Source organism: Kogia breviceps, chromosome 13 (genome assembly GCF_026419965.1).
Source record: "Kogia breviceps isolate mKogBre1 chromosome 13, mKogBre1 haplotype 1, whole genome shotgun sequence".
Classification (NCBI taxonomy): Eukaryota; Metazoa; Chordata; class Mammalia; order Artiodactyla; family Physeteridae; genus Kogia; species Kogia breviceps.
The window spans coordinates 76,006,600-76,019,286 of NC_081322.1; the positions used below are offsets into that span (position 1 = coordinate 76,006,600).

The 12,687-nt window shown below is 37.6% G+C and overlaps 1 protein-coding gene across 1 annotated transcript in view; it reads right to left on the reverse strand.

The window, feature by feature from the left end:
* Positions 1-334: 334 nt before the first annotated feature.
* Positions 335-12,687, reverse strand: part of KATNA1 (katanin catalytic subunit A1) — a 34,281-nt gene continuing 21,928 nt past the window's right edge. The window contains exons 5-11 of the mRNA XM_059083476.2: positions 9,662-9,783; positions 7,967-8,072; positions 6,590-6,748; positions 2,329-2,455; positions 1,685-1,819; positions 1,180-1,306; positions 335-694 (exon numbers count right to left, since the gene is read on the reverse strand). Coding sequence (XP_058939459.1) covers positions 496-694; positions 1,180-1,306; positions 1,685-1,819; positions 2,329-2,455; positions 6,590-6,748; positions 7,967-8,072; positions 9,662-9,783 — 975 coding nt within the window. The 3' untranslated portion in view covers positions 335-495. The remainder of the gene's footprint in view (positions 695-1,179; positions 1,307-1,684; positions 1,820-2,328; positions 2,456-6,589; positions 6,749-7,966; positions 8,073-9,661; positions 9,784-12,687) is intronic.

Genomic DNA, 12,687 nt, shown 5'->3' on the forward strand with positions numbered 1-12,687 from the left:
GCACAGTAAAATGAAGGGCCTTTAAAGCTCTCTCAGGACGAGGAGGGAAGTTACCATACCACCACGCAGGAAGGAAAGCACACTGGGTGTGGTTCACGCATCAAATGGCTACTTGTATAAAAATGTTCAGGAATTTTCAGCTATCCACTGGTACCTGTGGAGCTAAAGCCAGTCTTATTCTTTAGAAGGAACAGCAGCCACAGGCAGTGGAAGAGAGGATGGTATACTTAGATGTACATGTAAGACAGTTTTCCAAGCTAAGTAATAGCATCTGTGCTGCAACGTTTGTTGTCAGTGAAAGAGAAATACAGTAATGCTAAAGTAAAACAAATTTGCTTGTAACTTTTAAAAATTTCCTTTATTCAGAATCATACTTTTTTTCACTCTTACCATTATGAAAATTTAAAAAAATATAGCACTTGGTACAATGACATACTACTTTTAATTATTATTCAAACACTTAATGCAGGTTTCTCACAGTTTACATGTGGGAATTTAGCATGATCCAAACTCAAATATCCACTTCTCATATCTTTCAATGTCTGCAGCAGATACTGACTTAGAAACCTTTTTTAAAGCCATTTCAAAATCCTCCATAGTTGTAGGCATGTGCATTTCTTCTCTTGAAAGATTTCTGATTTCTTCTGGGGTCAAACCTTCAATACGCCTTCTCATTGCCATCAAGGATGCATCCCTAGGTTTTAAATTTAAAAAGAAAAACCAAAAAACCACAAAATGATGTTCTGGTTGAATAAAAACGTGTAAACAAAAAAATTTTTCAGTGCGTATGTTATTCTGTAATTATCTTATTACATATACATATGTAGTACTGCACAGAATCCAGTACTGGACTATAAGGCCTGTTTTTGAGTTGTTTTTTTAGCAGTTGAATCAGCAAAAAGCCCAAGAAGAATCAAAAGGATATAATAAGATAGCAATTAAATTTTATTAAAAGTATACCATAATATAAAGAATAAGCATCACAGAGACAGGAGAGAGGCTGTTAGCTAACACTAACTTAATACCAAAACTTGTGTCTCTGACTAGATTATAATGTGGGTCTTTAGTCTTCATCTATCTTAATTCAGCATAAAAAACTTCATAATAGAAGTTTATACCCACAAAAACCTATGCTTCAAAAAAGAAAAAAAACACCTGTGCTTCCAAAATAATTCATACCTGCACACGTTGGTAATGTCCGCACCTGAATAACCTTCCATGTTTTCTGCTATACTTGCAAGGTCAACATCATCAGCCAATTCCAGCTCACGTAGACTTATTCGTAATAGCTCCTCCCTGCCTTTTGCTATTGGTAGAAACAAATTTTAAAATATAAGCCTTCAACATAAACAGTGTTTTATTTTTCTGCAGTCTACTTTGAGAAGTTGTTTTCCAATTCTTAGAGCTCATTTGCTTAAAAAATTTAAGACCTATTCCTTACTGAATTTATTGTATTTATTTTAAAATTTTAATTAATTAATTTTTATTTTTAAAAATTGAACTATTTCATTGAATTTTAAATTTCCTAGTATCAAGGCTTTAGGCTCCAGATATAGCCAAACCAGTTAAAATAAGGAAAGACATCCTACGTTTGTCTTGGAAAGTTAATTAATACCAAATTTTATAATTTCTAAGCAAAACTACCTAAGAGTTAACATGACCTTTCTGATTCAAATAAAGATACCTGATGGCAATGGAATATAGATTCTTTTTTCAAGACGTCGTCTTAAAGCCTCATCAATATCCCAGGGAAAATTAGTAGCTGCCAGAACCATAACCATTTTGGAAGGGTCATCATTTTCAGAAGCACCTCCAACACCTTGAGGAAGGATAAGAACACAGTGTTAAAAAAAAAAAGTTCAACTACTTAAAGATCATCAAATATTTAGCACAACATTAAAAGCAGGGTAATCATCAAGCCTCCCTAAGACTTATAAAGCTAACTGGTACATATGTGAATTTGTAGTCCAAGAAAAATGAGTTTTTGCAGTGTGCAAAAAATAGGACTCAAAATAGATTTGATCAAAAGACTAGTTCAGCACAACTACATAGCAATTTAAAAAATTCTTCAAAACCACACATATCCCTCCTCTAAGGCCAATTAATCGGCATTTGTTTCAATTTCATGGCTAAAAATGAGATCAGTGTGTATGACAGAGGGTGTCCTGTGAACAAACAGCCATAATTGCTGGTGTGTCACCACGGTCAGCGCACCCAGTTTACCACTGGCAATCTCCAGGACCTACTGGCCAGCCCCGCGTCACGGGCGCTGTGTGGGTCAGCACTGTGACTGGGGCATGCTCAGCTCACGCAGAGACACAAGCATACCGTCCATCTGAATCAGCAGCTCGGCTTTCACCCTTCTGCTTGCCTCGTGCTCTTCGGAAGTCCCTCTGCGGCTACAAATGGAATCTATCTCATCAATAAATATGGTGGCTGGGGAGTAAAATCGAGCCTAAAGGGAGAAAGAATGCAACACCAGGTTTTTATTTCATTTAAAAGTCATCTATAGTTTAGTAATTAGAAAAGAGCTGTGGAACCTGCCACCCTGTGCATCTCTCCCTCTTTGCCTAATAGTGGGGAGAGAGGATAGAACTGGAACAGCTAAAATATAGCTTCTAATATAGACCTATCATATACTTAAATCTTATATGGCAATTTTTTATACTATTCAATACTATAACTGATTATATTCAACATGTATTTGCTTATGAGTCATATAAATACAGGATTATCCTGTACACTACAATAATATGGACAGCAATGGTGGGAAGACATTTACAGATACTGACAAGTGTTCTAAAGTTCTAGAAAAATGTTTGTTAAAGAGAACCATTACGTTAAATAAAATCACATAGATTCCCTCTAAGGGATTCTAATTAAATGGCCATTTTTCATTTGACTAATACAAGTACAGCTGACCCTTGAACAACTCGGGTTTGAACTGCATGGGTCCACTCATATGTGGACAGTTTTCCATAGTAAATACTACGGTACTACACAGTCTGTGGTTGGTTGAACTGAAGGATGTAGAGGAACCGTGGATACAGAGGGCTCACCATAAGTTATATGCAGATTAACCTTCACGTTCTTCAAGGGTCAACTGATTTTTATCCTCTTGTCAATTAGAAGTCAATTTAAATGGCCTCAGTTTTTTTTTTTTTTTTGAGATAAAATGTCATATACCATAAAATTCACCATTTAAACCATTTTAAAGTGACAATTCAGTATTTAATATTAACAATGTTGTACAACCATCATCACTATCAAATTCCAGAACATTTTCACTGCCCTCCAAAAATAGCCCATACTTCCCTCCCCCTAGCCCCTGGTAATCACAAATCTATTTTCTGTCTTTATGCATTTACCTATTCTGGACATTTCAAATAAATGGGATCATACAATATGGGGCCTTTTGTGTCTGCCTTCTTTCACTTAGCATGTTTTCAATGTTTATCTATATTGTAGCACGTACAGTACTTCACTCTTTTTTTTTTGTCTGCATTGGGTCTTTGTTGCTGCACGCAGGCTTTCTCTAGTTGCGGACAGCGGGGTCTATTCTTCGTTGCGGCGTGTGGGCTTCTCATTGCAGTGGCGTCTCCTGTTGCAGAGCATGGGCTCTAGGCACGCAGGCTTCAGTAGTGGCACGCAGGCTCAGTAGTTGTGGCGCACGGGCTTAGTTGCTCCGCGGCATGTGGGATCTTCCCGGACCAGGGATCGAACCCGTGTCCCCTGCACTGGCAGGCAGATTCTTAACCAAGAGCCCTAATAATACATTTTTAATAAGGTATCCTTACTTGGACCTTAGGTACTGTGTACAAACATTTTTGTACTTTCTTTTCAAGAAACAGACAGAGGGAGAAAAATAAACTGGATGGAAGGAAAGAAAGAAAAAAGCAAACATGCAAGAAAATTTATAATTGAAATTCTAGCTAGCAACCATCTACCAACAGAACCAACAACAAAAATTAAATTTCAAGCAAAAATTACTAGATTGAGTCTTCCCAAATACTGAGGGTGTGTAGAAAGGTCTGACTTTAAAGCAGAGGCTATGTGGCACATTTAAAATTGGCTTTGGATGACCCGAGAAAGTAATGTAGAGAGACTTGGAGAGGAAACCAATCGCTTCTGCCTGCACAGCATGGCTCCTTCTGGTAAGAGAAGCTCTCTTTTTCATTTGTAAATCATCTCTTTCTCATTCTTATTCCATTACTTTAAGAGAGGCCAACTCTGCTGGAGTCCCAGGAGGGTCCAGGTATAAGCATGTGACTCAAAAGAGACCAAACATTAATCTCTGGAATTTTGCTGGAACAACTGAGATTGTTGTTCATTTGATTAGGTTTCTGACACTTGAAAATGAAAGTTCCTGACAATACAACAAAACCTATACAATTAAGTTTTCATATGTGTTTGTTACCATGTCATGTGAAAAACCCTGGACAGACTTTTATAATGTTTAAGTGGCCTTATGCAAAATACAGGCCCTGAGGAATGCTCACTTTGAGAGATTCGGGGGGAGGAGCACTCAAGAGAGAGGCAGTCATGTGTAGAGCAGTCAAAACCAAGATATGAGAGGCAGTACAATTTTACTCGAGAGAGTCCATATGATGAACAGAAGAAAATCAAGGTGGTTTCAAATGAGCCATAACCAAAATTCAGAAAGGCAGAAGCTCCAATCTGCAGGCACTGGTTTGTGACTGAGCCACTGCTCAAGTGGGCAACTCAAAGTAGCATGCTCCAGATAAGCAAGGATTTATTTAAAGATGGTTAAGATTTTCCTAGGCAATACCAGGGAAGCCGGTGAAAAATAAGTTGTTTGATATGTCTTTATAAACTGCAGTATACAAAAATATTGCAAATTACCACTTTGTAAGAGGCTTTCCCTCATAGAAGAAAATAGTCCTTTTTCCTTAATATAAAACCCTGTATTAAAAAAAAAATCAAATAACTCTTAAACAGTAACAGTTAATATTTATGAGCCCTTATGAGTCAGGATCTGTATTAAGCAGTTTACATGTATTGGCTGATTTCACCCTCCAAACATTACAGAGGTAGGTCCTAAATTATTGTCCTCCTCTTATAGATAAAGCAACTGAGGGACAGGACAGGAATTTTCCCACAGTTAGCCATCTAGGAAAGTGACAGAAGTGGGATCTAAACCCAGGCCACCGGACTCTAAAGACGCCACACTTAGCCATTCACCCTATTTACTTTTCTTTTTTTTTCTTTTTTGGCATGTGGGATATCTTAGTTCCCCAAGCAGGGTTTGAACCTGTGCCCCCTGCAGTGGGACCGTGGAGTCTTAACCACTGGACCGTCAGGGAAGTCCCCATTCACCCTATTTAGCTTACTTTTTCTTTAAATAAAATTTTAAAAATATTTATTTATTTATTATTTATTTTGGATGCTCCGGGTCTCAGTTGTGACATGCAGACTTCTTAGTTGAGGCACGCAGACTTCTTAGTTGCGCCATGCATGCGGGATCTAGTTCCCCGACCAGGGATCGAACCCGGGCCGGCCCCCAGCACTGGGAGCGCGGAGTCTTACCCACTGGACCACCAGGGAAGTTCCCTAGCTTACATTTTTAAAAGGCCTAGTCATTCTGGAATACTGACAATATAATTTTTCCCCTGAAGCAAATAGCAAGCTAATTTTTCAAAATGACCTAAGAGGTTCTCCATTAGATTCCTATTGTGGATGGACTACTAATAATCCATAAGAACCTGTCAGAATTTACATCCTGCCTTATGAATTATCGAAGTTGAAGGAGAAAGAAAATGGGAATTGAAACAGGAAGAAGCCTTTACAGAAAACAGATAACATGAAATTGTGAGAGGTTTTGTTTGTTTTATTCTCAGCCTAGGAAGGAAGATCTAGTATAATATTAGCATGGTCATCTTAGGTTTTGTCCACCATGACCAGGAATGTAAATCTTTTTCACTATCTATATAATAAACATAACTGTCCTCATGCATATAACTACATAATTTCTTAAATGAGGTAAGACAGAAATAGTAAGTGAAACTTAAAGTCTGAAGTCTAAAAAGCTGTTGAGTTCAATCTAAACACTCAATCAGAACTTGCTGAATTACATTTCTTCTACTGATACTCAGATGAGTGGCCGTGGAAGAAGGAAAAAGAAACTCAAAGAAGCGAAGAACTTAATCCGAAGACTGGGTCATTAAACTCAGGGCATTTGATATAGTTAATAGATTGGAGGTAATCTCAGTTCCATATCTACTTACGATTTTCACCTTTTCTCATTTTTGTTCTAATACTGCATTTACTATAACTAAGCCTGATTTAAAAACCGTAAGAATTTCACATTCCTACAGCAGATCAGTAATGCAGATCCCGTAACATGAGTATGTCCATCAGCAGAGACAGCCTTTCCTCCAGAGAAAAGGAGTCAAAGAGAAATGCAAGTTATTCGTGTTAGCATTGAATAAAAATTGTCTACCTTCGAGAGCACAGGAATCACACTCTGGGCACAAAAGCATCCTGCCTAGCGATTCTACACGCTGTAGTTACAACTCACTTTCTCCCCTTCTAGAGGTAAAGAACCATTAGAGTTAGCTCAAGCATTCACCATTTCGAACAGAAGACGAACAAGCTTCTCAGACTCTCCTCTGTATTTGGAAGTCAGAGTTGATGAAGAGACATTGAAGAACGTTGTCTTGCACTCAGTAGCTACTGCTTTAGCAAGGAGGGTCTTTCCTGTGCCAGGTGGGCCAACCATCAACACTCCCTGTTGGGAATATAATAGCATCAGCAAAGGATTTATGTGCCATTGTTCTAATTCACAAGAATTCCATTACTAAGGATCAATTTTCAACCAACTTACACATGATATTAAGACAAGTAAAAGACAGAGATGAACAGAAGGACACTTTATCACAAATTTACTTTTTCCATTACAAAAGTAGGGTAACTATACATTATTTAAAAATTGGAACTAAGAGATGAGAAAAAATATAATCAATATTATAGTACTGATATAATATCATACCCTAACACAGGTACCATTAGTATCTGGATATATTTCCTGCTAGTCTTTTTGCTCAAATTAGTTTTTTGTTTGTTTGTTTGTTTGTTTACATAGCTGTATGTATATAATTTCGTATCTTGCTTATCACTTAACCTTTCAAGAATTTTAAAAAATAAGTACAGAGTTAGCCATTAGCACATTTCCCAAATCCAAGAGTTTTCTGGACAGTCTCTTTTCATATCAGCAAATGACTTTTTAAAAGTACTCATTAGATACGGATATATCTTATTAATTTCTTAAGAACAATTCCAAGAAATACAGATGTAAGTTCTGCAACACAACACGTAAAATGGAGTATTTTTGCATTAGGTGACCTGTTCATATTTGCAAATATAAGCTCATTATAAATCTGCTATGTGTCCAACTTTCCAAATATCACATTGTACCTATTCCTTTTTTTTAAGTAAATTTATTTATTTATTCATTCATTCATTTATGCTGCATTGGGTCTTCATTGCTGCACGCGGGCTTTCTCTACTTGCGGTGAGCAGGGGCTACTCTTCTGTGCGGTGCGCGTGCTTCTCATTGTGGTGGCTTCTCTTGTTGCAGAGCACGGGCTCTAGGTGCACAGACTTCCGTAGTTGTGGCACGTGGGCTCAGCAGTTGTGGCACACGGGCTTAGTTGCTCCGCAGCATGTGGGATCTTCCTGGACCAGGGCTCGAACCTGAGTCCCCTGCATTGGCAGGCGGAGTCTTAACCGCTGTGCCACCAGGGAAGTCCTGTACCTATTTCTTATTCTGGAAACCTTGCAGTAGCTCTTGGTCTAAACAAAGTTCTGAATAACACAACATAGTTTAAAATTTTCTTTACCTGCTCTACTTTCTCCTCCCACTTCCCCCAACACAGATAAATATTGTCTTTCTATGGCAATGCACTTGCCATTTGCTTTGACAATGCCGTTACAGTAATACACTTACTTTCCATGGTCTCCTAATGCCTTTGAAGAATTCTGGCATCCACATTGGTAACACCACAGCTTCCTTAAGCAACTTTTTAGCTTCTACTAAATCAGCAATATCATCCCTGAAAGAGAAGATATTTTATCAACGACCTTAGACCACATATTTAACTCTATGTAGTCATTCTTGAGAATCGCTGAAAGCACGTGATTTTACGTTGCTGACAGAATGCTAAGCTTCTTCCTAGGCACCAGTGAACTAACACACTGTGACGAGGCCTGCCCCACCAACCAGTATATAGAAAGAGCACAATCTGGATCTTCGATTCTTTTTAAATTTTTTAAAATATTTATTTATTTGGCCGCATCAGCTCTTAGTTGGGGCACGTGGGATCTTCGTTGCCATGTGGGGAGTCTTCAGTTGCAGCGTGCGGGATCCGGTTCCCTGACCAGGGATCGAACTTGAGCCCCCTGCGCTGGGAGCGCAGAGTCTTACCCACTGGACCACCAGGGAAGCCCCTGAATCTTCAATTCTTGGGAGTAATGATTTTCAGCTTGGTGAATGAGAACACAGGTCTATAGGCCTACAATTTAAGGATTATTATGCCATCTCATTTTAAACTCTGCTCTTAAAATGCTCATTCCATAAATTCCACGATTTAGAAATAATAAGCCCATTTAAAAAACCCACAAAGAATAAAAAGGGCATAAAGCAGACACACGTTGCAAAACTGCTGTTTTGCCCCCAACCCTATCAAGAGATAGACACCAAGATTAAAGAGTATCATAGAGATTGCCGTGAAGTCATCTCCAACCACTAGAACACTACTACTACTACAACAACCGGTACACATGGCATGATAATACATTATGATATATGACATGATAATATATTTTAAAATCTCCCTCAAAACTATACCTAAAAATAATTAAAGCTTTAACAAAAAACATATAACAGAATGTACCTAACTTTGTGGGAAAGGGAGATTTATAACTCACTGTGATAAATTACAGTTCTTTGATCAGATATAATATTTATTTTTATTTTTTTAATTGAAGTATAGTTGATTTACAATGTTGTATTAGTTTCAGGTATACAGCAGGGTGATTCAGTTAGACATACAACTATATCTATTTTTTTTTTCAGAGTCTTTTCCCTTAGGTTATTCCAAAGGGATTCTTTTCCCTTTAGGTTATTACAAAATATTAAGTATAGTTCCCTATGCTATACAGTAGGTCCTTGTTGGTTATCTATTTTATAATATAGCAGTGTGTATATGTTAATCCCAAACTCCTAATTTATCCCTTAGATGTAACAGTAACAAAGTTGAGAACCACTGCTCTAATAGGATATAAAAGCAACATATATTGTATAAACCTATAGATAACAAGCAATACACATGCATAAGAATGACTGCCATTTTATCACTGAAGAATGTCCCCAAAAGATGTAATTTCTGTGATCTTGTTCCCATTCTGTATGTAGAATTTTTAATTTAATAAAAATTTTATTATTAATTTCATTAAATCAAAAAAATCTCAGACAAAAACTGGTACAGCCTGAACCAAAGTCAAGTTTTTCATTATGTGTCATGCTCACATTGTATGTCCTCGGGTTCTATCCTCAAGGACGGATCTTCAGTACATGCCCACATTTGTTCCATTTTCTGTTCCAAAAAGCAACATTCGATTATTTTGTTGTGATATAACTTACCATCGAACATTGGGATTCTGAGAAATTATATCTCTTTCCAAAGCTTCTACTAAGTCCTTATCGTATCCAGTACTATCAAATTTATTTGTCTCTGGTTCTGTAACTGCAGCAGGTGATTTGTTCTACACAAATAGAAAAAACAAGAGCTTTTATTTATTTATTTTTTAACATCTTTATTGGAGTATAACTGTTTTACAATGGTTAGTTTCTGCTTTACAACAAAGTGAATCAGTTATACATATACGTATGTTCCCATATCTCCTCCCTCTTGCATCTCCCTCCCACCCTCCCTATCCCAGCCCTCTAGGTGGTCACAGAGCACCGAGCTGATCTCCCTGTGCCATGCGGCTGCTTCCCACTAGCCATCTATTTTACATTTGGTAGTGTCTATATGTCCCTGCCACTCTCTCACTCAGCTTACCCTAACAAGAGCTTCTGATTGACTCAAAAATTATATTTTGTTTCTATGAGTCAGAAACAAAGATTGGACTCAAGTGACATTTTTAAAAAAGCTAATGTAATTAGTACCAAGTAATAAGGACACAATCAAAGACTATAAGTCATCCTTCTACATCAACATCAGAGTTGCATACTGAATTTTTACATAAAAAATGACAACAGTATTAAAGAAAAATAAAAATACTATGCATATGAACTGACAACAGTAAAAATTAATATTGAGATAAACTGTAGTCCCTAGTGAATATAAGATATGTATGGCCTTTATCTCAAAGCTTTAGAAGAGATAAGGTTATAGACAGATGGTTTATTTAGCTAAGATTATGGGTCAATCTTTGACACGTACTCAGTCCCCACTGACGCTCCCAAAACATCCCTTTTCACTATTCCCTCATCCCTCCAAAGACAACCTCAGTCCTTCGGAGAGATTTTCCCTCGCGCCCGCCCGCTGTGATGACAGTCATCAGGGCCGCAAGCTGCACACTAACGGACTCCAAGGCACAGCAGTGCACTCACAGGGCACTGCAGGATTTTTCAGAGTTTTGAGGGAAATACAAAAACACCCGTTTGAACATTGGGTGAACTACCAGCTCGAGGTAGTTCAGAGTTTCTATGTTAAGACTGCTGCATTCCTTTCAATAATCCCATATTTTTTGTGAAGCTGGATTTCTGGCAGTTGCTGTGATAAAACATATACTGGGAAAAAATCAATGAGGAAGAGGAATGACAGTGGAATGTCCACTATGACTCCAAGGTCTGAGAAACTGTACAGTGTCCAAAAGGTGTTGTTGGGACATAAAGAGTTGTTTTAACCAAATTTCAAATGGACGGGTATTCTTTTTTTTTCTTTTTTTTTTTTTTTTTTGCGGTACGCGGGCCTCTCACTGTTGTGGCCTCTCCCGTTGCGGAGCACAGGCTCCGGACGCGCAGGCTCAGCAGCCATAGCTCACGGGCCCAGCCGTTCCGCAGCATGTGGGATCTTCCCGGACCGGGGCACGAACCCATGTCCCCTGCATTGGCAGGCAGACTCTCAACCACTGCGCCACCAGGGAGGCCCTGGATGGGTATTCTTTTTGTCCTAGAGGTGCTGTGAAAAAACTGCTGAGACAGTTGTGAATTTTATAAGCCAAGAAAATTTATGAAACTTTATATTGGTGTAAATAATCATTTACTTGGTCTTGTACTAGGATTGTTACCCCATCTCCAAAATCCGTAACATTTTTTGGTCCATTACATGATGACTTCTTTGTCACTGGTGCTGTCTAAAGTCAGTACTAATGTCTAGATTTAACCGATATTTATGATATTCGAAGTCTTACACTAGATGACCAAATAAGTGCCTGTCTCACAATTTACATATTTAGTATCCAATAGGAACATTAAAGATTCAAGGAAGGTGTTGTATAACATTTAAAAGAGGAGGTTATCTTTTCTTCTAAGTATTTATGACGTTGTTACTCATTCACAGATACTAATCTATTCTGTACGAGCAGCTGCAAAGGGATAGAAAGAAGACACTGTTCCTGACTATTAGAAACTTAAACTGCAAGCCCAGGGAAACACAAATATAAGGCACTTTATATCAACAGTTCTCACCTTATTTTCTCACATAGAACACAGTGCTGAGGGAATGTTTGCAGACAAAGCAAAACAAATTTCAGATACGCAGAAAGGAGAAACAATTCTATAACAGGTCAGCCAAGGGGAGCTATGGAATTTCAAATTTTGACATTTCTAAGGGAAAATACTAACAACTACCAGGAGGTAAAAGAAAGCAGGAGAGAGGTTAAAAAGAATGTACACTTCTTTTTGGTGCTCAAAATAAATTTGACAACTTTGACAAAATGGATCACTATTTGAAAAACACAAACTACCACAACTCAACTATTATGAAAAAGATCATTTAAACAGCCCTTCAACTTCTAGGGAAATTGAATTCATAATTTTAAAACTTCCAAAAAAGATATCCAAGCCCAGATGGTTTCATTGGAAAATTTTATCAAACATTTAAACAAGAACTACCAATTCTACACAATCTCTTCCAGAAGACAGAATGAACATTTTTCAATTCATTTTATGAAGCGACTATTACTGTGATACCAAAATCAAAGAGTATTAAAAAAACAAAACAAAAAAATTATAGACCAATATCCCTCATAAATATAGATGCAAAAATCCTTAACAAAATGTTACCAAATAGAATTCAGTAAGATATAAAGAGAATTATATACCCTGACCAAGTGAGGTTTATTCCAAGGATGCAAGGCTAGTTCAAAATTCAAACAATAAAGAAATCAATATAATCCACATATTAACAGGCAAAGAAGGAAAACTACACAATCATGCAACAGATGCCAAAAAGCATGTGACAGAATTCAACATCCATTCGGGATAAAGAGGAATTTCTTCAACTTGGTAAGAAGCACACACAAAAATTCTACAGCTAACATTATATTTAATGATGAAACACTGAATGCTTTCCCCACTAAGATCAGGATGTCCACTTTCATCACACTTATTCAACACAGCGCTAGAAGTTGTAGCCAGTGTAACAGAGCAAGAAAAGG